Source organism: Plectrocnemia conspersa, unplaced genomic scaffold (genome assembly GCF_051122295.1).
Source record: "Plectrocnemia conspersa isolate PC_06_02 unplaced genomic scaffold, ASM5112229v1 ptg000009l, whole genome shotgun sequence".
Lineage (NCBI taxonomy): Eukaryota > Metazoa > Arthropoda > Insecta > Trichoptera > Polycentropodidae > Plectrocnemia > Plectrocnemia conspersa.
In genome coordinates, this window is record NW_028277173.1 from 29,685,126 (window position 1) to 29,709,861 (window position 24,736).

Genomic DNA, 24,736 nt, shown 5'->3' on the forward strand with positions numbered 1-24,736 from the left:
TACAGGTATTAATTTATCGTAGATCTTATAGTAATTCCGTAGGCTTTGCAAAATAACGAGCGCACTCGTTACATCGAGTCCGCGATTCGAGCACTCGCGTGTCAGTGTGCGCGCACCTCCCTACGGTGCGGTCGCGGTGTCTCCATCGGCTGTCAGGTTCGGACTTAAATGAATTTATACCACATTTGTACCGAAAGCGAGTGAAAATAAAGGTCACGCGAGCTCGTCTCGTCTCCGAGCGACCGACAGTGCGCGCCCGCGTAACGCGCGACTTGCGTGCCGCCCTTCTAATTGATCAAATCGAACCTTAATCATTCTGACGGATCAATTCACCACGTCAGTTTTGGAGCGTTGCCCTTCGATTGAATGCTATGCGTTCATATTTTATATTATATCATATTTTGTTTTACTTCGAGCTTCAGCAATATTTACATCGAGAGTAACGTCGATGTAAACGCAATGCATGATTTCAAAACGCTGCAGTTCGCGTCGAGGAGCCTATTATCCTAATCTGCAGTTTATTTATTATTATAGAAAAAATAAGAATTGAACGTCAAACAAATCGATACAAATGCAGATGAATATATAAACGTAGTGTCGTAGGCTCCTCGTCGTGTTCAAAAATCATACGATTAACAAGATGTAGTGTAATTTATTTTATAACGCATAGTTTCCTACGTATGGCGGGTAAAAGTTTTCGGCGCGGAGGCGGCGCTAAGTTTCAACTGCCGCGCGAGCCTCCACAGCGCCCGAACGAACCCGATCCGGAGTGTTTGGCCTCTATGACTAAAGAGCAACTAAAGGTTGAATGTCGAAAGAGGGGCCAGAAAACGTCAGGCAACAAAAGCGACTTGGTATAGCATATCGTCTCTCTCTCTCTCTCACTTATTGCTGTCGTTTTGCTTTTACATTATGTGATTAGTAGTTAGAGCTGTTTACGCTGTACGACAATAACTCGATGCCGATTTCAACTGCCTCGTTACCTTTTCAAAAAATTATACCAGTTCAAAATGTAATCAATAATTATTCAACTAACGATACAGCCGAAATCAGCTTGTAGCATGGAAATCGAGTTATTTTTTCTTTTTGGCAAAAATTGTCTTTCGATTGAGTCGTAAAACCAATCCAGTGTATTTTTTGCTATTTTTGATAGTTACGCTTAATTGTATTGTTTGCATGCTAATTTTATGTGCATAGTTGTAAGTTCATTCAAGTTTAATAAATATTAAATAATCGACAAAAATCAAAGTAAACAACTTTTTATAAATAAACTCTAATCTTTCGTACCTGCAATTATTTATATAAATAAATTCCACAATACTACTGTTTAGATAACATTCAACGGTCATTAACATACTTAAATTGATTGAAATTCTTATCAAATAGACACACGTCGGAATAGTATAAATTCGATTGTATTTAATGAATGTCAACTTTCGACGCGTTGAATATTGATAAACGAATCCGAAACTACCGCCTAGATATGGAGAGATTCTTTTTGAAAGTTGATTTTATATATTACAATAAAAACAATACTGCGGTCTGCTGACCGTGACACTGTGCAAAAGTAAAAGTTAGACGACAGTTATAGTTGAAAAGTAAAATCTCCAGTCTTGTTTTTTTTTTATGTTTGTTGTTATATAACGGTACTGAAATTTGGTATGTTGTGTTTATTATACGGCGCCCAAAATCAGGTTTCTCCAAAAGTTGTTTGCCTTTGTGATGTTTTTAGTCAATAAATTTCATATTAATCATATGGGTTTTTTTTTATATAAACTGCATATTGTGTTAATGTAACCTAATCTAATTGATAATGCTTTTTGAATTAAAGTTATATTAAAATTTGGTAAAGTAATTTAATAATGTTAAGTAATTAACCAAATATTTAAATTTTTAATTTATAAATGTGTCGTGCAAAAATAGACCAAACAAATAATTTTGTTAAAAGAATAATATTTACGTAGTGTGTTTTTATCGTTAACCATTCTAGAGCCATGTGTTTAAATTCAATCCCTATAGAATATTTTTATTAGGAATGTTTAAACATGCGGAAACAATAATTTATGTATATGTTGTAGCTAGTCTCAAAGTCGTAAGATCGAGTCGAACTCTTGTAGATTCGGAATAACTGCTCAGCTGGACCAGATCAGACGGTCGAAGTGAAAGCCGATGCTTTTATAAGGATCGTCTCGGTCGATTCAGCATAGCTCCACTGAATCGTCGTACAGTATCGTGCAATTTTTTTTTATTAAATTTATAAAAGTAATTTAAGAAACATGGTAATTAAAATAAGCAGTAAAAAATATTTTTTAAATCGTATATTACTAATATGTAATTACGTAAAATATTGTGTTGAACCCCTTTTAGCCTTCAATACTGCTTAACCATTTGAACGGTAGTTGATCTTTCGCTGTTTTGAGGTATAGGTATATATTTACATATATAAGTATAGAAATAATGAATAAAAGGCATTATATGTATAATATCTTTGTACACGTCAATTTTATAGGCGCCAGCATAGAGTAAAGAATGTATATATTGTACATATATATGATATTCTTTACTCTATTGGTGCCACGCTCAGAAATAATGTTCAGGTATGAATATGTTCTGATTTTGGCTCTAACGAATACGAAGGTTCTGCTACATAAATACGTTTTAAAATGTATTCCTCGAGCATCAGTTTATCAGTATCGCCGATAACACTAATTACAACACGCAAGTCGATAAAAAACTAAGTTTTAAAATGTATGCAGCAAAACGTTGGTAGCTACTTTCGCAGACGTTAGAGCCAAATGCAAAACAGTTGTTCAATCAACAAAATAACAATCTTGATTTTAAGTATGGCGCCGATAAAATTGACATATGTATTTATTAATATTGATTTTAAATTGATTTAATGCAAATAGTTTTTATAGAAAATAATGCCAATAAATTAAAGAGTACGAAATAAACGAATATAACAAAAATATTTTATTTTGAGAGCCTCTGAATTGATGTAAAAAATCACAAAAGCCAAATAATATTTAAAAAGTATGTAAATTAAATTATAAATAAAAAACATTATGTTTATATAATATTTTGTTACTTGTCAATTTTATCGGCGCCACGTTCAAAATCCAGATTGTTTTGAACGTTTGTTCTGCTTTTTTATGCTATTATATTAATTTTATAAAAAAATATTAAAGAGCTTCTAAATGGATATAAAAATCCTAAAAGACAAATAATTATGTAAAAATACGCAAAATTAACTCACTACTTAAAAGGGTTAAACACGGAATAACATGAAATTAATAAACGAGTTCGTGGTCCAATTCGTCGTGGCATACTATTTCGATCACTTCTATAATTTTTTGTTTGCTTTTTTTAAATTATGGCTTATATTCTGTAGATTTAATTAAGGACTATTCCAATGCCCGTCTAAGACTTTTTTACATTCTTATTATGAAATATTTTAAGAAAGTAATATTTTATTTATTTTTCAATTTCATCTTCACTGCATCTAATTGATAAAAAAAGTCATTACTATCTATTTTTGCCTTATAACAGGTTGCAGAAATAGTCCAAGTTTAAGAGATGAAAACAATTTCAGGACATTTTTATAATCTACCGAAGTCACTATTCCGTCGAAGAAGTGGTACCTTCCATTATGGAATATAAGAAGCACCCCCAGATATATTTTGCCTTTCTGGATTTCACACAGTTGCCACCTTTGCTACAATCTGGCCCGTATAAAATTATTTTACTCTCATCGGAGAGCATGTCTTTCACAATTCAAAACAGTCCACATTTTGCTTTAATTGATCCATTTCGGTAACCAAATTATTACCCAAACGAAAATTCTAAACGTATATGATTGAGTGATTGTCAAAATTGTTAAATATATATTTTTTTAATTCCAATTGTTTTATATTTTTCTCTATTTTTAAGTAAAAATTTGGATTGCTTATAACCGACAAAATAAAATTTATTCAGATAAATTGTTTTTAAATCAGGCGTAAACCCAATGCGTTACAACGGAGTAAATCTGCAACTGGGTAAGTTAATTATGTGTAATATAATTATTAATCAATAGATGTCACTGCAGCTAGGGCCGAACTTGAAATAATAGCGTTTTTTTTTACAAATAAAAATTCTGCTGTCGGGACTCGAACCCGCTACTTCATATATACTAGTCTGAGACGTTACTGATTTTTCCGTTCTTAAATATTATTTTGAATAGTAATATCCATATTTATTTCTCAAAATAAATTATGGACGATTTTCCATTATATTTTTTTATAATTATTTTACCACAGATGTTGGCGGTCAATTAGCTAGTTAATCACTTAAAACAATATACACACTCTTTAATGAGTAATAAAAGTTCTAAATAATACTGATACATCTAAAATTCTTATGAGAAGTGATGCGTTATTTTGTACGCTTCTGTATATTCCAAGTTGAAAACGAAGTGGAAGTTTTAATTATGGCAGCGTTACAGCTTATATACCATGGAGTTATATATATTTCTTTAATATATGTGTCGGCATTATTGATCTCGGTGCGAAGGTGCATAGCTGGTCTGTTGTTTCGCATCCAACGATTATGGGTGGTCTCGACAGGAATAAATAAAAATAAATATTTTTTGAATTGTGTGTATTTTAAAATAAAATTGCGGTTGAATCATGAACACAAAAACCTTAATTCTCTGAAATATACATATATATTAGTATTAAAATTCCTGAAAGTGTAGTAAAAATAAGAGCGTTTCACCACTTCTGAAAAAAATACCGGCCCGTCACACGAGAAAGTCCGTGTAGCACTAATTTAGTGCAGACGCAATAAAAAGTTGGAACATTTTTGTGCTTAGCATTTTTATAGATTATTATTATAGAGATTATTTTAGAACAGCGACACATTTAACGATTGCGTTTTAAATATAAATTATTACATTGGCTGCTTTGAATCCACTCACTTTGTGCGTCATCAAATTACCGTGTCATCTTTCTTTGTGCACCGATTGAGGCCCACTCGCTCGATGTTAATAATAACTCTTCACTATGCATAAAAAATATCGTACGATTGAAGGTATTCCGATGCTGACACACTTTTCCTGGTACCAGCGTTTTTTGCCAACTGGACGCACGCCTTGCGTCTTTCGCTTTCGGTCGCTAGCGAAAGATAATAACTGAACAGTTAAAAACACAGATGTGCGTGTACTCTGGTCAAAGTTATTACAGCGTGCAGAAATACAGTAATCTAACGATGCTGAATAATTGTATACTATGTATACAGTTAGATTCCAATGGAGATTGACCACACGAACCCATTAAGATTTCAATTGAATCCATCTGATCAAATAAAGGCCTCACTTTCCTCATAGTAGTACACTCATATCCTTAATTTGCCTGTTAGTATGTTGAAGTGATAATGTCGTTTCTTGCGTACGGTCAAATCTGGCCTAGAATATCGCGTATCTTTTCTATGTTGTAACTTAAAGCTCTAAGCAAACACTGACTTCTAATCGTGACAGTACTGTTATCGCGTACTCTTTTCCAAAGTATCGCTAGCGGCCTCGGATTTATTTCTAGCAGTTATTCACCTGAAAAAATGAAGTAGCCACTGTGGCTGTCCCCAACTGTCGCTCATAAATAATTTAGGATAGTTTGGCTTACGTCAAACTATGGTCGATTTAGCTGATCTGCTGTTGTAATATTTCAAAAAATAAAGTTGGCATTCTTCAACTTTATTTATATAAATTTAATAGGTATTGTTATATATTATATTCTTTGTTTATAAGATCAACGCCCTTCCTACGAGTTTTGATCCAGCATAGTTATTTTTAGACTGTAAGACGACGCGATTACCCCTTTTCGTAATGCTGTAACGCTAATAGCCGCAAATTTATAACAGTATTTTAAACCATTTATGTAAGGTAAATCTTGTTGTCTATTTATATAATCCTCCTTTTAAATATATTCGTTGCAGAATACCTTTATTTTGTTTTGAAATGCGAGACAATGAGACGCTTTTTCTTAACAAAACAATGCTGTTACGCTTTTGAAAAAAATGTTTATCGGCGGTGCCCACTATGACCGAAATTTGCAGAATTCGTTCGTTGAACGAAACAAAATATTGGATAGAGCCACCCTTCATTATCGTTTTATGTTTATCTCAAAAACAGGTATGCGCCTCAAATTTTTGTGTTTATTGTTTCAATACGCAAATATTTTATTTCAGTTAATTTAATAATTCGATCGTGGTTAAGTCTAGTTATTTAATTTATATTCAAACCGGAACAAAAAAACGCTTATACATATCCGATCTTAATGTATATCTAATTCGTTTCAGTCATTATTAGCTATTGTATGTACAAAAAATTCTATGAAATGTGTACCTATTAAAAAAGTTTCATCAATTTTACTGTATTAACTCAATCAAAACTAATTCTTGATTCTGGTGAGCATATTTTATAAAATTTATTTAGTCTAACGATTATGAAAGTAATTCATAATTAATTAAACAAATAATTATTTTTAATTAAATAAGATTTTAAAAACAGGAGGATCTCTGAATTAAATTAAATATAAATTGAAGAGCGACTTTAACATTTGCACAGCAACTTTTTTCTCCTGAATCGTTTTTAGTCATCTGTTGCATATTATTATCGTTATAAAACAATTTCCGTTTTTTTTTTAGAAAATATTGCTGCGCAAGGGTCACATATCGATCTATGAACTCATGTATATAATTAATTTTATGTGCTTTGAAATCCGTCAAAAAAATATTTTTTCATATAATGCATTATTTTAACCGAATTTATATTTTGGAGAAACTTGTGTTTAATTACTTTTGCACATAGTTATGTCGATTAATTGTATTGGGTATTTTAACACGAACATATTTTCTCCTTGCAAAATTACAAAATCAACCACTGTGCGCCGACTTAAAAAATCAAAACGCTCGTTTTGTAAATGGCGCTATATGCAGAGAGCGGCAAATTTGAAAGTAGCGCAAAAACAAACTCATTACAAAAATAGGTTTGGTGTAATTTCACCAACGTTGTTATTGTATTTTCGCAATCAACTTTCTAATTAATGTGTTCGACTGAATTTTCATTCATTCAGTCAATTTTGATAATTGTAGTCTGATTCCATTCAACTTATATTTATCGTCAATAAGTAGGAAATGGTAAATTTCAGACATTAAATATTTTTATAAGATATATATAATTTTTTATTGCAATGAAATAGTCGAAATCTTATGAGCAAAGTATGCCGTGAAAATTGACACACTTTTTTTTAAACTCATGGGCTCAAAATAAAGTTTAATATTTTTTAAATAAATTATAATTTATTTCAGATCGTGTTTTTGTAATATTTTTTATGTTACACTCATAAACAGCTAGTTTATTTATTTTTAATGAGGAAATTTATTTGGTTGCGCATCAAAAATATTTGAAAGCGTAGGCTGCGTGCGCGAAAAATGTTGTATTTGCAGATTATAGCAACAATTTTTTTTACTAAAAAATATCGAAGCAATAATATTGTATTAATTAAAAACGTTAACGTCACGCGAATTTCATAGATACGCTTTTTTGACACTAGACTCTCAAATTATCAGGAAGGCTTTGAAGATACCGCATTACTTATATCGTTTGCCAAGTCACGCAGACTTGCGCAATGACGCCTGTTGTAACATTTTTTAAGAAATATGTTTCTTCTAATCATTCGCACCGTATATTTTATGTAATGCGGCAAAACGCTTTTAATTCGTCAATCTCGTAATAGAACAGCGTTGACTTTGAACCTGGATTGCGTTTCTGGAGCCACGTGCTAATCTCATCAGCTCCGCTCCTCTATTTATACCATCTCGAAATACTGCTTCAAACGTTTCATTGCGTTAACTTTATTTAATTACTTTTAAAAGCGTGTAGTGTATTAGAATCGATACTATAGCGACCTTGTCGAAACAATATGAACTTCCAGCGGCGCGAAAACAAGTAAATTATGAATCGACACGTGACGCGAGCCAATGTTTAAGACGCAGCGGAATAATCAACGGGAACAACAACTGTTAGTGCGAGGTTAATCTGCAAGGTCTACTAACCAGATCTCGAGAGTAGCAAGAATCGCACGCTCTACATTCGTGACATTAGAAACAGTTTCAAATGAAGATTAAATTGTTGCTCACTTATCTTTCCTCTAGCGCGATTGATCGAATTCGATTCGCATCAGTTATGTATTCTGGCAATTTATTACATAATATTTCATGTTTCCTGCATAAAAATTCGCGCAATCCTGTGATGTACACTCAGTATACATGTGTTTTAAATTGGTAAAATACAATAATAATAGTCAGGTGTTGCAATATTAGTGCTAAAAAAACAAGTAAATGCATTGGATTTCGCAATTATTCTTATATTGAATAATTATGTAAATATCAATAGCGTGCGAAGCAAAAAATCTACTAGCAACACTCATGCGTTTGTGTATTCGTGATTTGATCAACGTAATATTTATTTTTATTACTTCTTGCAATAAAAAGTTCTTGCAATTAAAGTGTATTGTGGAGAAATGCCTAAAATAACATTTACCGGACAGAAACTTTTTTCTTATTGAATTATTTATACACAAAAATTAGGCTTTTTACCTATTATTTATATACCATTTTTTTATGGTATACCATGTACCTGTTTCAGATGTTGGGACCACTACCTGAAAAAAATCACGCAGGAATGCAATGACAAAAGAACGAATGTTTCGTTCTTTCGTTCAATTGTGCCGTCGCCGACACGATTTTATTGCTTTTGACATGAATTTTTGACTTCTGAGAAGTGATAATTGCTTTTGCGCCCTCCTATTGACCAAAATTCGGTTTGAATATATTTTAACCAATAGTAACGGGTATCCAAATAGCACGTCTCCAATTTACCGTGTTATTGGGGAGGTCTACTGTTTATGACAATTAATTTGTCAATATCAACTTTACGATTCGGAATGTAATTTAATTAATTTAAAGAAAATATGTACGCAAATGTAAAAACATAACTTTTTAGATTGAGAACCATGGATAATAATTCATTAAAACCATGTTGGACATGACATATGTACATGCCTTTGGACTTTTAAAGGTTAAGCATTTTTTTTTTGCCACGTTTATAGAGAAATTCACATAATAAGATGCAATGTACATCACAGTTAAAGGTTAGGTTAATAACATATCAATATTTAATTTAAAAACAATTTTTTGTAACTTTCATTTATTTAAATTCAATTTCAAGTAAATTAATTTAATGTTACCGACTGATTGATATTTAAAACTACTTTATTATTTATTTCAAAAATGCTAGTTTGGCATTTAGTGCCTCTCTTATTTCAAGTAATGCTATTTAAATTATTTTCCACTAGAAAACTACTAATTCATATTTAAGTATGATCCATTGATGTTCGAAATCGTTCAAGATAATGAAACTTAAATGATATATTCTGTAATTAAATATAAACTTGAGTAATGAACCGAAGGAAAAATTTTGAACTCATTATAATTGGATTAATGGCTTTCCAGAGAAAAATAAGGGAGTACTAAATGGCTTCTCAGTGTTGCCAGATAGCAATAAATCAGTGAAAATTCAAACACATTATATTATTGCTAATAAATATATATTTTGATCGAAAAAATAAACTTTAGACCATTTGACCTTGAATAAAAAAAATGTTTTAAGACCACTGCGATAAATGCGCAGATTTTAGAACTGATTATGTTAATACACGTGTTAACATTGCGCGATAGAATGCGCAAATTACTACTTTGACTCGGTTTTTTCAATTGCGTCATAATTTAACAGTGTGTCGCCAAACTGATGAATTGATAAATAATCGTCAGCGATTTATAATATTGCTCAATCATCGGCGTTGCTGTTTTTGTTTGAGTTTTCACTACTTCCGTACGTAAACAGCTGATTTCACTTTACACCACGTCATAATCTGTGACGTCAGAACTATTCACTATTGTGGGATCAAAGTCAAATGTGAGTTGTAGTTTCATATAATAGTATTTAATTAAGTGATTGTATTGGAATATACATATTTGTAATTGCGTGACTGCTACATTGATTTAATATGTATTATATGAAACATTTGTATAATTTCATGTTGTGATAAAAACAGATTTTTATTATCAGGCGTTCCTATTTTATGACATGTCATTGAACTGATTTTATTTTTTTAAGAAGCGTATTTGTTTGAATGCCTTGTGTACATTTGTGATGTTTGCATTTATTTATTTTTATTAATATTAAATTCAACTTAAAATATGGCGTAAATCTTGGCATAGAACGAAATTTGTATTCACGTGTAGCAAAATCTCACAGGACACTGCATGGGCAGTGTGAGAGGTTCCATATGTAGGTCAAGTGCTAGAAGTGCTAATAAGCTATTAACCCATGCGTTTATATATCGCTACGCTACGCGTATGGAACCAAATATGCAGTGTGCACAAATTTATACGTTTCAGAAACCTTGCGTTGCTTTTAATAGCGGCCAGAAAATAACCAATATATCAGAGGCTTGTCTAAAACGGTACAGCACTAAACCAAACACCCCAATATAGGCCACAGGCATGGCGTCTACTTGATTAGTTGTTTTAAGCAAATACATCGCCCTTATTGTCAGCAGTGACATTTCGCCATTGTTTATCATTTGTCTTATTATGTCTCTTTGGAATATACATAGTTTCAGTCCATCCATTTCCCTTTTGTGTCTAGATAAAATTCGAGTCTCATTTTTACAGGGACGCAAAAGGCAAAAGTTTTCCAGTCAGTCTTTTTTAATATTTCATTAAGTTTCATTAAATGACATTTTTTGAGCAAATTTAAGGGGGCCGTTTAAAATCTACGTCAAAAGCAATAAAATCGTGCCGTCGCAGTCATATTAAGACTTTTATAACAATATAACGAATGACTAAACCTAATTTTGACCAATAGGAGAGCGCAAAAAACAATTATCACTTCTCAGAAGTCAAAAATCCACGTCAAAAGCAATAAAATTGTGTCGGCGCCATCGCAGTGGGAACGCTCGGACACGAGCGTTCCCACTGCGATGGCGCCGGCACGATTTTATTGCTTTTGACGTGGATTTTTGACTTCTGAGAAGTGATAATTGTTTTTGCGCTCTCCTATTGACCAAAATTCGGTTTGAATATACTTCGACCAATACTCTTATATTGAAAGTCGGTAGTAATATCAGTAAGGATAGCTGTCATATTTTTAAAACAGTGTAATATCGAACTGCAGACAAACTATGGAGCAATATGCGAGACGCGACGTTTGTCTGTACTTCTAATTTCGCTTATTTTGCCCTGAGAGAAATATTTTGAACAATGAAAGTTATAAAACTATAATTAGTTTTAGAACTAATTATAGTTTCATTAGGTTTGGTTTAATTTAGATCAGCAAATGGACGTTTCGCAACTGTCAAATTGAGTTTCATAGACATTTTAGAGCAGTATGTTAGCGCCTATCAATTAAAAATTAGAAATACCTATGTATTTTGTGAAAATGTATTTTGACTCCGCTAGTGAAAATATATCATCACTGAAAAATACACATTCACTATAACATTTATACATCGCATGTAAATAAATAATGATAAGTATGTAAATGTATATATTATTACATATGGAAAAGTTGAAATCATTTAATTTTACTAGCACCTGATAAATTATATTTTCACTGGTAAAAATAGATATCTACCAGTGAAAATGTATTCCGATTTGCCTTCACTCATTTAAAATATTTAAAAAAATATTTTTTTTTAGATTTTCTTTGAGAAATAGCCATTGAATTTCTGATTTATAATCAGGGACGTATTTCTGTTTTTTTTTTATATTTTTATTTTAGTAAAATTCATAGTATTTAATTAAATGACATGCATTTTTCTGGCCTAATTCAATGGGGGGGGGGCAAATGGCCCTACCTGTCCCTTCTCCACAAATTACGTCTCTGCTTTTTTATTACTTACTGCCTTCGAATGTATTCATTAATCACTAATATGAGGTTTGGTGCTCATATATGGATTTACGCAAATCACCGGTTGAGAGTCACTTAAATAGGTCATTGTTATTGATATGATTTTTGAGAAACTGGGATCAAAACATGTAACAATGTACATATCGAATTTTTTTCTGGCAGCAGTATCAAAGTTGAACGGTCGTGTGAATATAGCCGCGTAAGTCGACCGTAAAGTGTTAAAAATAAATAAATTGTTGTAGAGATCACAGAGTTTGATATTGTGCAGCGAGAATTTTTTTTTTCTAAACACGATTTAATTGTAGGTAGTAGGTGCTTCAAATAATGTATATTAATACAAATTTGTAACTTCAAAGATAAATTGGTATCATCCAGTTTCTCGATTTTTTTTATTTTCTCTAAAAGATATATGTTTTGTATGATATGAGATTAAAATAATACAGTCTTTATATTATTTATTTGTTGAAGAGAACACACTTCAATAGGCGAATATTTGAAAGACTAGAACTGATTTTGGGCTCCTGTATTTATAGCCGAATCGTAGATAAAATTGTAATTAACAGCTATTGCTACTTCACATTTTTCGTATTCCGAACAATATAAAGATAAAAATCTCTTAATTATTAAAAAAAAAAACAAATTAAAATTCACCGATAGGCATATTTTTTGTCATAACTCTGACTTCCACGCGTAGCGGTTTTTTTCTTATCTGATTATTAATGTAGTTTCAAGATTACCAAAGCAAAGATAAAGCCCATTAGAATAGTTGAGAAAATCGAAAACAATTTTTTGCCATTCAAATTCTTTCAACCATTAAAAGCTTCCAAGAAGACATGCAATTTTTCAAACATTTGGCACAGACCCGTCCTTTCTTATGCAGTGATATTATGTCATATTATGCGTCTTCCTAGTTAGAGTTTTACTATGTACATCTAATAAGCGACATGTGTAACCGCTACAGGTGCACGACAAGGAGTTGTTAAAGAGGCTGCTAAAATCAGTGTCAAGGAGTTGTTTTCGCGCCGAATCGATCTCGCGCAGGTTTACTTTCGCCCGCGTTAACTTTCGTTTTCTGTCTGCGCCTGGCTTTGAATCAAGAGATGGCGGGGGCCTTGAACTCGTGCGCCAGTCGACGCCGGAGTCCCCTGTGTCCGGTGGCGTGGTCGCTGACGCCGTCCGATGGTGCGGTTATTAGTCGTGTCCCCACTTCTCGGTGACTCTGCGCTTCCTTTGTCAAAGTTCAAAATATTGGCAGCCAGCTCTGCGCCGTCCGCATCGCGATTATTAAAATAAATTAAAATATAGGTCGTCGCGCTGCTCTCTGTCTCTGTTGCTGTCCAGACACCAAAAAAGTATTTGTTAGCTCGCGTCGTCGAAAGTTGTGTGCCTTTGTGCTTATTTCATTTAGTGAAAGAATTAGCAAAAAATGCTGTTTTGTATAGGAAAAACCGGTAAAATTAGGTGGAAATTATCTCAATTAAAGATTTGAATAGGATATGACGCGTCGAGAATATTAAGGGCGAACTTAACAATGTTAAAGTTTGGAGTGTTTTTGCCTTTTGATTTATGATCAATTTTATAGAATCAAATTTTTACTTTCTTATTATTTGGGTAATAATGTTCCAGTAACAACAAAAAATCATTTTGATGAGTTCGCCCTTAATATACCATATTTTTTATGCTTTTACAAAATCGAACGAATCTTTAAATGCTAATATTCTATAAATACGAGTTTGTTTAGCTATTGTAATTATTACAATAGCCGCATAAAATACTTGCTTTTTATATTTTATATTATATATAAATATGTATATTGATTATTTAATACTACATAGATTTTGTCTGAATGAAAAAAGGTTAAGAATAGTTAGTAGTATTATTTATAAGATAAATTTTTCGATAATGTTTGATCGAAATATAATTAAAACTACGGATTTATTCATAATTTTAAATTATGCGTTTTACAAATTGTTTCTAATAAGTCAGTGAAATGCCTTAGTAATAGGCTTTCATTTATAATGTGTTTTTTGTAGCATTCATTAGATATCGGATTTTAGTTCTGCGATGTAGCTTTTTAAAACGCGCTTTAGCTTTAAAATAATTAAGATGAGCTTTCATTTTCATTTTTTTCCATATATTTTGTTGTAGTGTTATTCAAACATCTGTTGTGCCCATTGCAATGATTCTATCCCCTTAAACATATTAATACAATATAAATCGGTTTACGTTATATTATTTTTTTAGTATTTTTATGTTTTTTTTTGTAAACCTATAATATCACATTTCTCAGGGATTTTAGTTAGTTTATACTTTAATATAAAGTGATTGAGCAAAATTATGATTAACTATAATTACTACATTCCGGATTTGAATCCATTACATTTAAATCAACTTATCCCATCGTAAAAAAGCCAGGGATGTCTTTTATCCGCGTACAACTCTAACCCGTGCATATTATTGATCGGTACTTATTTAAAAATGACTCAAATCTTTTTTTGCACTGATCCACCCTTTCTTATGCAGCTGTATATACAGCTGTTTTAAAATATTCTTACAATTTTAATTTTTAACAAAAATTTTGTTGATTTTTGAGATGAGAATTCACAAAATACTGAGTTAATTCCGGCTGTCGTTTGAATTTTTTAATCCGTCTATTGTATTGTTTAACAAAAAAGGCTTATCCCACGTCCGTATGTTACGGACGCTGATGGTACAAAAGCGAACGCTTGAATTGCTCCAAGCATCTTGGCAGTAACTAAAATTTTTTTGGGCATATCCTAAATAAATCCGAACACTGTTTTTATTTAATTTAATTAATTGTTAACAAATTGACAAAAAAATGGTTTAAAATAATAATATAAGAATATTCTTTAATAAAAAAAATACAATTAAAATCTGGACCATCAATTTTATAAGTAGATTATATGTAGATATTTTTATTTCTAAAATTCGACTTAAATGAAAATGTTAAGAAATAAAATTATAGTATAAAAAATAATTTAGAATATAGACCACCATTTAAAAAAAATTAAAGCTTATATATTAATATTAAAAACTGAATGTAAAACGAATAAATAACTGATAATCGATTAAAATTATATTATTATTAATATCTTAATATTTGTTATATGGTTACTAATAAATCTATGACAGTAAAAAATACTTATGCTTATTATTTTTTACTATTATATACTGAATGAAATATTGACTTACTGAGCAAGAATGAGCCCTCGTACAGTATATTTGCATCAAAGTCAACGTATTGCATTGTTTTGTGATTAGATATTGATATTACTATTATTCTTAAACGATTTGCTTACGTGTGTGATTGTGATTGTTGTTTTGTATTTTTGCAGTTGTCGCGGATCGGTTATTATAAGTTGCTGGCAGCTAACAACATCGGGGAGAAACATCTCCGGGCAGCAAACATGCCCGCGACTCAGAAGACCAACGGAGATGTCCACCCGCCTAGTAAAACGCATCAATCGTAAGTGGAACAATAAAATGACTCGTTTTATGTAGATGATGTAATATCTTTAATTTATTTTTTCTTCAGAGAATGGTCAGGGCCGGGACGGGGAGGGAAAAAAGAGCCTGCTGCCGACAATAATTCAGGAGTGGATGCGTCGCATATAGTACTATGGAGGCATCCGCTCCTCACATTGGAGTACTTTTTTAAAGAATTAGGCACACTCTTCATGCAGACAATACATGGGTAATTAATAATTTATTTAACTAATACAGCTAATTTTTACATTAAACAAATTTAAACGAAACATACATATAAAACGCAAACAGGAAATAAAAAAGATTTTATATTATAATTTATTTCTTAATTCGTATATCATCAAAATGCAGTTAAGAAATATGTCTAATAAGTAGTAATAATTTCTTTTTTCAGGTTACTCGCTCACAAATTGACTGTATTATCAATAATTACGATAACACTGCTGACTGTTGTGTCTTATCATGTCAAGGGTCCACACCAACCTATCATGCAGGTGATTTCTTGAATTTGACGTCTTCGTTGCATTCCATACTTACCTGTGCTCGATTTGTTATAGGTTGGCTTAGCAACTAGTCTATGGTGGGGCTGGTGGGTCGTCTTAGGAGTTCTCTCATCCGTAGGATTAGGCACAGGACTCCACACATTCCTATTGTATCTAGGACCTCACATAGCGCAAGTGACGTTAGCCGCGTATGAATGCGGCTCGCTTAACTTTCCTAGTCCCCCATATCCAAACGAGTAAGTTTCTCATCACTGATATTAACAGTGAAAATATATTTTCACTGGTATTTTAGTGAAATCATATCATTGATATTAAACAGTGAAAATATATTTTCACTGGCATTTTAGTGAAACTATATCGTTGATATTAAACAGTGAAAATATATTTTCACTGATTTTAGTGATATCATATTGTTGATATTAAACAGTGAAAATATATTTTCACTGCCATTTTAGTGAAATCATGTCGTTAATATTAACCAGTAAAAATATATTTTCACTGACATTTTAGTGAAATCATGTCGTTAATATTAACCAGTGAAAATATATTTTCACTGGTATTTTAGTGAAATCATATTGTTGATATTAAACAGTGAAAATATATTTTCACTGCCATTTTACCGAAATCATATATACTGGTAGATATGTATTTCTACTATTGAAAATATAATTTCACTGAAAAATATAATGATTTTAAACTTGGTTAAATTTATTTATATATCTTGTTTTTATTAAGTATTTATTATAATATTATAATTGCAGAATCATATGTCCTGTGGATAATGATCCTAGATGGGAGACGTCCATTTGGAATATCATGTCAAAAGTATGAATATCAAAAATTATTGTTTGATATGGATTATTATAATAATTTTTGTCTCTTTAAGGTCCGAATAGAAGCTATGATGTGGGGATTAGGAACAGCCCTCGGGGAGCTGCCTCCGTATTTTATGGCGAGGGCTGCGCGCATGGCTCACAAACCGCCTCCAGTGCCTATAAATCATAAGGCTCCGGATTCAGTTTTGGATAGGTATGTGATTATTTTAAATATGCCCCAATGTAAAAATCTGACAATGCTGTATTTGTTACAGAGCCAAAGTGTTGATTCAGCAACTGGTCGAAAAAGTTGGTTTTATGGGCATTTTGGCTTGTGCCTCAATACCTAATCCACTCTTCGATCTGGCGGGGCTGACCTGCGGGCATTTCTTAGTGCCGTTTTGGACTTTCTTCGGCGCCACGCTGATAGGCAAGGCCATCATCAAGATGCACATACAAAAAATGTTCGTGATCATCGCATTTAACGAAACCTTAATCAGGTAATGGTCAAAATATTAATAATTAATAATTCAACGATATTAATTATGGAGTATTTATTTATATGATTACAGCGAAGCGTTAACGTGGTTACACAACATTCCCGGCGGCATCGGAGCAAAACTCGAAGAGCCGCTGTTGGAACTGTTGCGAGGGCAGCGGGCGCGTCTCCACCGCGGCAGTTCGGCTCCGCCCCCGCCGGCTTCGACTCTCGCCTGGCTCTTCGAAAAGTTCGTCCTGGCCATGGTCGCGTTTTTCCTGCTGTCCATTATAAACTCTCTCGCCCAAAGCTACTACCGAAAAACACCCAAAGTGCGCAAGTCGAAGAAGCACAAAGATTAATGCTCGCGAATGACGCTTGTTTATTTAGAAATTTTGAGTCGCCTGTCGTGTGTGTGTGTGTATATTTTCAGTCGGCCGTGTCACAAACTGTGTTACCGCGTCGACGCGTAACGCAATACATAAGTTAAGTTCGAACCGGACGATTCGAACTCGTCTGAATGTTATTTTTAAGTGAAAAGTGCTCATTAGAAGTCGCGTCTGTTAAGCACTGCCATGGTGATTTCTTTGACAGACAGCACACGATACAATCTCGTCGATGTCGACGATTCCTCATCCAAAAATTCCTTTTTTTTATAACGAAATGTATCGTTTTTGAGCGCAATGAAATTTAGTCAAATTATTTGTAATATTATATATACATATATATATAAAAAAAGAAAGCTGTAAATAATGTGCAAAAATATTAGCAATGACTTATTTATGAACTGAAATAAAACGTTTTTGATATGTTAGTGTTGTTTCATTTAAATTTCAAGTTATTGAAATCTTTTTATTTAACAAAAATGTTTCATATGTCAATCGGCTTTTCGGAATAGTCACATATAAGAGGAAGATAGAGAAATGTTTCTATTTTTATAAGAATTATTGTTTGATACTGAAATCAATCTGTCTGTTCTTCTTCTTCTTCCACTAATTTTCCACTGAGATGAGGTGGCTTAGTTTGTATTTTGGACTCGATCTAATGAATGTTCTAAAATTATAATTATTTTATGAACTGTCATTAGGTCATGTTGGGTTTGATTAATTCGTGTAGGTTAGGTTTGGGTTTGACGGCAAATGAAAGTTTTGAAGCTGTCAAATTGAACTAATAGAAATATGTATCTACTGGTTACCCATGAAAAATTATGACTTTTTTAAATCAGTTTATACTGCGTCTACTTATACAATATTTCTGCATCAAGAGATTTCGTTACTGTTTTGGTGAAAGATAGGTGTGACCGTGGAAAAGGCAAAAGGAAACGATCCTTAAATTTCCCCCCCCCCCTCCCATGTAAAATCTAACTTTCCTAAAATCTGTAACTTAGTTTTCAATACGCCAAAACTTTTCAGGGCAGGCGGTACTTTTGCCCCCCCCCCTAGCTTCGCTACATACCCTTCACATATATGCATATAAAAATATGTGCAAAACAGTTTTCAAGTTTGATAAAATGTTAATATTTATCAGGCATTTCATTATTTTAGCACATGCTCGACTCGAACAAAAATAATGGGGGACATCTGGTCTATCTTCGACTTCACCGATTTTAAGAAACTGGCCCAATTTTCCGTCTAGTCAAAAACATTTTTATTTGTTAATTGTTTCTTGTATTCACTTAGTTATATGTGAATATACATATAATTTTTTTGCACCGTTTATCAACCACACTTCAAGAATGGTCCTTCCATCGCGAAAATGCCGCCCCCAAGAGATCCCCCATAGCTACGCTACTGAGCAGAAGACGAAAAAGAGGCTACTTTCATATACTTTTCTGCTACCGTTTGATACTAACTGAATAGTGGTATCGACAATTACTTGTATCAGATAGATCCAACAGACTCAAAACTAAAAGTGGAATTTTGAAGTGTGACAAAATAACTTATACAATTTAAGATCTCAAACTTTATAAAATATTTGCACCTTTCAGTAACGCCTTTTAAAATAAAATTTACTTTCGCTAGTAATAATGTTGTCATGATCACAATTCCAATCGGAATGATTTGATTTGAATGATATGCTGCTATTTCTCATCTAGATATGTCTCAGAATTGTATCTCCATAAAATCGAAGTAGTGAGATTGAAACAATTGAATATAAATGAAAGAAGAAACCGTAAAGTATTAAAATATATTTATTGCATTCATTAAAATTAAAGAGTTAAATAAGCAGGTGGGTAAAAAGTCAATTAGGCGGCTTGCTCCTTGCGCAGCTGCACCATCTCGCGCAGATTATTCTCCGAGTTCTTGAGGCCGCGCTCTAGATGCTCGCGCGTGCCCTTGAGCACCTCCAGCTTAGCCTCGGCGTTTTTCTTGCGCATCTCGGCGGCAGTCTTGAGCTGGTCGAGCGGCTGCAGCACGAAGCAGCGGCCCACGGGCTGGTAGGCACGCGTGGAAGCGCCGCCTTCTCTCTCCGCGGCGGCGAGCTGAGCCAGACTGGCCGACGCGTGCGCCTGCGACCGCTGCAGGGTCATGGCTTGAGCGTCCACCAGCGACACGCGCTGCTGCGTCTCCACCATTTGTGCCTGTAACTGCGCGAACGCCTGCCGCAACTCGGCGTCGGCCATCTTACTGTTCGTAGCTGCGAGGCGACTTAACCTCCGAAGGATGACAGCTTCGGCGCTGGCAACACTGTAATATGTTTTTTAATTAGATTCAAGCAAAGACATTTTAAATACTTTTTGTCAAGGAAAAAACTATGTTCTTTTGTAAAACACATTTAAATTGAAATAACAACTAATTTCTACTTTTTTCTTTAAATTAATTTATTTAAATAAGCGTGAAGAAAATTACAGCTTTACACCAATACACCGAAAAAAGTTAATAAGATTAAATACTTGAAGCGACAACAAATCGAAGTTATCCAACAAATAATTAAAAGGTCAAATTGCTAAACTTATTAAGTAATTGTCCAATAGCGTTTACTCTCCATTTCCCTTCGAATCCATCTTCCATTTTCAATATAGATAGTGATGCCGAAAGCCCATCAATTCTAATCGTGCCAAGGAACCCAGCCGCAATCGTCCATCGTTTAGTCCTCCTTCAAGAAAAAATCTTAAATTATCACTTTTGAGCTACCATAATAATTTATCAACATATGTCCTCCTTAAAATAATTTTAGAGATGGCCTTTGAGCAAAAATTTTGAAAACTACTTTTTTAACTATCTGTGGTGATTTGGCTTTCATAAACATTTAATATTATTTTAAGATATAATAATTGTGAATTATGTGATTATTCTTAATAATTAATTTGCTTTAAATTTGTTATTTTCAAGTAAATAATTTTTAGTTCAATATTACCCTTTTACTTTTATCATATTTTGGCCAAAATTTACGACGAACACTGTCTTGTGACAGCTCACGTCAAAATAGAGCGTATGTTACATTCGTCCTCGTAACTTTTACGCGCTATGAATTTGGATTACGTCAAGATATGTCGACTTTGTTTAAAAGACGGAATTCTCGAATCAATATTTGACGATCCAGATTTGAGCGATTCATCCGCTACGACCATACCACAAATGATCGAAAGTTTCGTTTCGTTTTCGGTAAGGATTTTTGTATGTGAAACAAGTAAACGTTTATTTTTTAATTACTAATTTGTATCTTTAGGTGCGCGTCGACGACGGCTTGCCGTCTAAAATCTGCACGAAATGCAACATAAAATTGGAAGCCACTTACGCGTTCAAGAAGCAATGCGAAGATTCGCACACAATTTTGATGGGAAATAAAAGCATCAAGCAAGAAGCAGCGGAAGAAACGCTCGATGTGAGATTCGACGTTACCAATAATTTAGAATTGAAATTAGAAGAACCCGATGAAGATTGGGCGAGCAATACTTATCGAACCGACTTAGACGATAACAATATTTCTAGCGACGATGTACCGATTGGCGAATTAGTGAAAGGATTTAAATCTACAGACGAAAAAAAGCTAAAGAAACAAATCAAAAAACCTGAAAAAGTTAAAAAACTCACTAAAACTCAAGAGATTTTAGGAATAAACGTGAAGGAGCTAAAAACTGAAAGCGGAACGTATCAATGTAACCAGTGTCCGCGAAAGATCAACTGCAGGAGAGCTTTTGTTAGGCATCTAGAAAAACATTTAGGAATCAAGTCTTTCTTTTGCACCATTTGTCAAAAATGTAAGCGTTTTCAGTATTTAAATATTGGATTGTATATGATTTTGCTTTTATATGTATAGATTACGCTAGAAAATCGGTTCATATGCAAACGCACACTCGCCCTAAAATCAAACGCTTCCAATGCGACAAATGTAACAAGGGATTTTTTCAAAAGGGCGCTTTAAACGTTCACCTCGTTATGCATAGCGACGAAAGACCGCACGTCTGCGAAGATTGTGGCAAAGGTTTTAAAAGAATGGCTAGATTACTCATTCACAAGTGAGCATATTATATGACTTTTATATAAATAAGTATATTTGTTTTTAAAATCAAATCTTTTTATAGGAAAATTCACAGCACAGTCAAGGAATACATGTGTCAGTATTGCTCTAAAGAATTCTGTACCATGAAAACTCTACTCAGTCACATAAAGTATTCACTTATTTATTCGCTGCTTTTATAATCGTTTCGATTGATTCTTCCGTTTGTTTTTGTTTTAGATACAAGCACACAAAAGAGCGAAATTATCAATGTCCAAAGTGCGACAAGCGCTTTGTGACTGGACATTGTCTCAAAATTCACGAAAGACGCCATTTAGGAATAAAGAAATACAACTGTGAATTTTGCGATAAAACTTTTGTTTCAAAATCGTCAGTTTTTCTATTTATTTATTACTACGGAAGGTTACGCATATGCTCTTTAGTGTTAAGGCTGAAATCGCATGCGGTTGATTGCACCACTGCACACCTGAGATACTGCTACTACTCATGCACCATTTAAATGTAGTCCAAACTTCAACGTAAGGGGTCTTGTTTCAATATACATTTTCACGAGTTGTCACTACGATTTGTACAAATAAAAAATTAGAAAGCATGTGATCAATAGAAGTTGCTCTTTAAAATTGAAAGTTTTATATAAATTCTCTAAAAATAGAATTAATTTCATTGTGTCCGATTGTTTTTATTTTCTAGTTTATGTTCCCAATTTATTTTATTTTTTCAAGACAAGACCTCTCACAATGGAGTTTAAACATCCATTTTCATGACGCATATTTAGTGCCTGTGCCCATCTGCAAATATGTCTCAATCCTTAGCAGCAAAGAGCACTCGCCACCTAACCCGTAATTATATTACATTAGATTGAATTTGGTTTTATTTTTTTATATGATTACAGAGGTCTTATTACCCATCGTTTAATGCACACAAAAGAAAAGCCACACGCGTGTCGAGTATGCTACGTTAAATTTGGCAGGACAGACCATAGGAATCGTCATGAAATGACTGCACATGGAGTTGATTTCAGACAGAACAAAACTCCCGAATACGCTACTGACTCTAATTAATAAACACTTTTATTATTATTACAAATAAATCAATGTATATATTTATATATATATATATATATATATATATATATATATATATATATATATATATATATATATATATATATATATATATATATATATATATATATATATATATATATATATATATATATATATATATATATATATAAACTATAATAAAAAATATTTTATTTCCTGTATTAAGAGTATTATTTTGGACTGTTGTTGAATGTTGATGTAAGTTCTGAACAGATAATTGCCATTGCCAATTTTATGAGGTTATAATAAATATCAAAAAATAATTATTTAAACACAGTTCAAATAATTACAGATCCTTTTACATGCATTATTATTTGCTTTAAATTGCAAAGCATCATCAATAAAGTTACAACAATTAGTGTAATAAATGGATATTAGATATGTGCGAACCAACTGCTTTTCTGGACCAGATTTTCTCAGAATTTCGAAGATGTCGTCTGTGTCGATTCAGCGTGAGCTCCGCTGGATACAAGTTCAGAAAGTGAAGTAGGGATAGGGTAAGGCATGTGCATTAACGAAATAGTTAACGTTCAGCCGAAAATATTGCTGCTGTAAGTGAATGTGTGGCCGAAGCCCCAGAATTATTAAATCATCGGTTTTTTTTGTGGCTTATTTTGGCACATTTTGCATCTAAGACTTCCACCTATACACGTATATAATTAAGATAATACAATAACTAAGGGCCAGATACTACCGACAGCGAATAATTTACGCAAATTAGGTGTTAGAGCAACAGGAAGTTTATGCTGATTTTTCAAAGAAAATATTTTCTCTGATGAGGCTAATTTCTCTCTGGGTATGCTAATAAACAAAATTGCCACAAATGGGGCGAGGAAAATCCTGTGATTCACAACAGACCAATAGACGGCCAAAGAGTGACTGGTGCCATTTTGGTCAGGCGGCGTCATCGGGCATTATTTATTTAAAAACGATGAAAGTCGGACAGTAACGATGAGTGCTATATGCGCATGATTACCGATTTTTTGCCATAGAATCGATGATATTGATGTGGAAGACGTGTAGTTCCAGCAAGATGGCGCAACTTGCCACACGTCAGGTGCAATGATGGATGTTTTGATTGGAAAGTTTCCAGGTTGCATTAGTTCACGTTTTGATGACGTTAACTGGTCGACAATATCAAGCGATTTAACGCCGTTGGATTTTTTGTGGGGTTACGCCAAGATATAGTCGAGATACCGTCTGAAATGTACAAAAAGTCATCGAAAATTACATCGAAAGGATCAGCTGCTGCAAAGAGTCTAGAGGGGGCCATTTAATTGATATTATTTTTCATAATAAATGAAATAGAGTAATTGTTGATTAATAAAAAAATCGAAGATATCTTAAAATTTGTGTGTTCTAGGAATTCGGATACTAAAGTTGAATCACCCATTATAAACTTTTGTTTTTTAGTTTCTATCGTATCTAGGAGATCGAAATTAGTAATTATTATGTAATTTTAATACAAATCGATATTCACAGATTAGGTTTTCCTAACTTTTTCAAATCTCATGGATGCGAATAAATAAAATAAAATTAAATCGAATAAGTTTGATCATAGTGACATATGTTAATTATAAGTTATTATAATAGTACAAAATTAATAAAATAGATGTCATTAATTTACAGTCTCCCAATACTTAGTTGTTGGTTGTGTTTACGTTGTTGTAATGCATTATGCTAACGTCTATCATGTTGACACGGAAGATTTACAATAAATGAATAATTGGTGATTACTACAAATTCTATTTATATATTATTGATTTGCAACTTTTTTATTTTTTGGGTGTATTGAATTATTGATTTTATATTTTTTTATTCATATTAATAGAATAAAAAAAAAATATTAGTTTTTC

General features: G+C 32.8%; 3 protein-coding genes across 4 annotated transcripts; 2 read left to right on the forward strand and 1 right to left on the reverse strand.

Moving 5' to 3' along the window:
- The first annotated feature begins 83 nt into the window (after positions 1-83).
- Positions 84-18,127, forward strand: LOC148232604 (vacuole membrane protein 1-like). Of its 2 annotated transcripts, XM_088191595.1 has the most exons (10): positions 84-156; positions 671-854; positions 15,367-15,497; positions 15,567-15,725; positions 15,912-16,011; positions 16,075-16,256; positions 16,782-16,845; positions 16,907-17,049; positions 17,111-17,335; positions 17,408-18,127. In XM_088191595.1, exons 2-10 carry the CDS (start codon positions 681-683, stop codon positions 17,673-17,675), a joined length of 1,446 nt encoding a protein of 481 aa, XP_088047721.1. In that variant the 5' UTR covers positions 84-156; positions 671-680; the 3' UTR covers positions 17,676-18,127. The 2 variants fall into 2 exon arrangements, with proteins under 2 accessions (XP_088047721.1, XP_088047722.1); XM_088191596.1 differs by lacking the exons at positions 84-156; positions 671-854 and adding an exon at positions 6,059-6,166.
- Positions 18,128-19,486: 1,359 nt separating this feature from the next.
- Positions 19,487-20,020, reverse strand: Pfdn1 (prefoldin subunit 1). The gene has a single exon (XM_088191546.1). The coding sequence runs from the start codon at positions 19,934-19,936 to the stop codon at positions 19,559-19,561; it is 378 nt and encodes a 125-aa protein (XP_088047672.1). The 5' UTR covers positions 19,937-20,020; the 3' UTR covers positions 19,487-19,558.
- A 681-nt stretch (positions 20,021-20,701) lies between these two features.
- LOC148232606 (uncharacterized) lies at positions 20,702-22,864 on the forward strand. Its single transcript, XM_088192078.1, has 6 exons — positions 20,702-20,918; positions 20,983-21,514; positions 21,574-21,772; positions 21,839-21,925; positions 21,994-22,143; positions 22,667-22,864. The coding sequence occupies exons 1-6, from the start codon at positions 20,781-20,783 to the stop codon at positions 22,833-22,835; spliced, it is 1,275 nt and encodes a 424-aa protein (XP_088048204.1). The 5' UTR covers positions 20,702-20,780; the 3' UTR covers positions 22,836-22,864.
- The last annotated feature ends 1,872 nt before the right edge of the window (positions 22,865-24,736 follow it).

Excerpts from the sequence above, each read along its gene's own strand:
- LOC148232604 (XM_088191595.1), top strand. The coding sequence starts at position 681 with ATGGCGGGTAAAAGTTTTCGGCGCGGAGGCGGCGCTAAGTTTCAACTG. Across the intron at positions 15,498-15,566 it reads CCTAGTAAAACGCATCAATC|AGAATGGTCAGGGCCGGGAC; the intron begins GTAAGTGGAACA and ends TTTTTTCTTCAG. Across the intron at positions 17,050-17,110 it reads CCGGATTCAGTTTTGGATAG|AGCCAAAGTGTTGATTCAGC; the intron begins GTATGTGATTAT and ends TATTTGTTACAG.
- LOC148232606 (XM_088192078.1), top strand. The coding sequence starts at position 20,781 with ATGAATTTGGATTACGTCAAGATATGTCGACTTTGTTTAAAAGACGGA. Across the intron at positions 21,515-21,573 it reads TTGCACCATTTGTCAAAAAT|ATTACGCTAGAAAATCGGTT; the intron begins GTAAGCGTTTTC and ends TTATATGTATAG. Across the intron at positions 21,926-21,993 it reads ACTCTACTCAGTCACATAAA|ATACAAGCACACAAAAGAGC; the intron begins GTATTCACTTAT and ends TTTTTGTTTTAG.
- Pfdn1 (XM_088191546.1), bottom strand. The coding sequence starts at position 19,936 with ATGGCCGACGCCGAGTTGCGGCAGGCGTTCGCGCAGTTACAGGCACAA.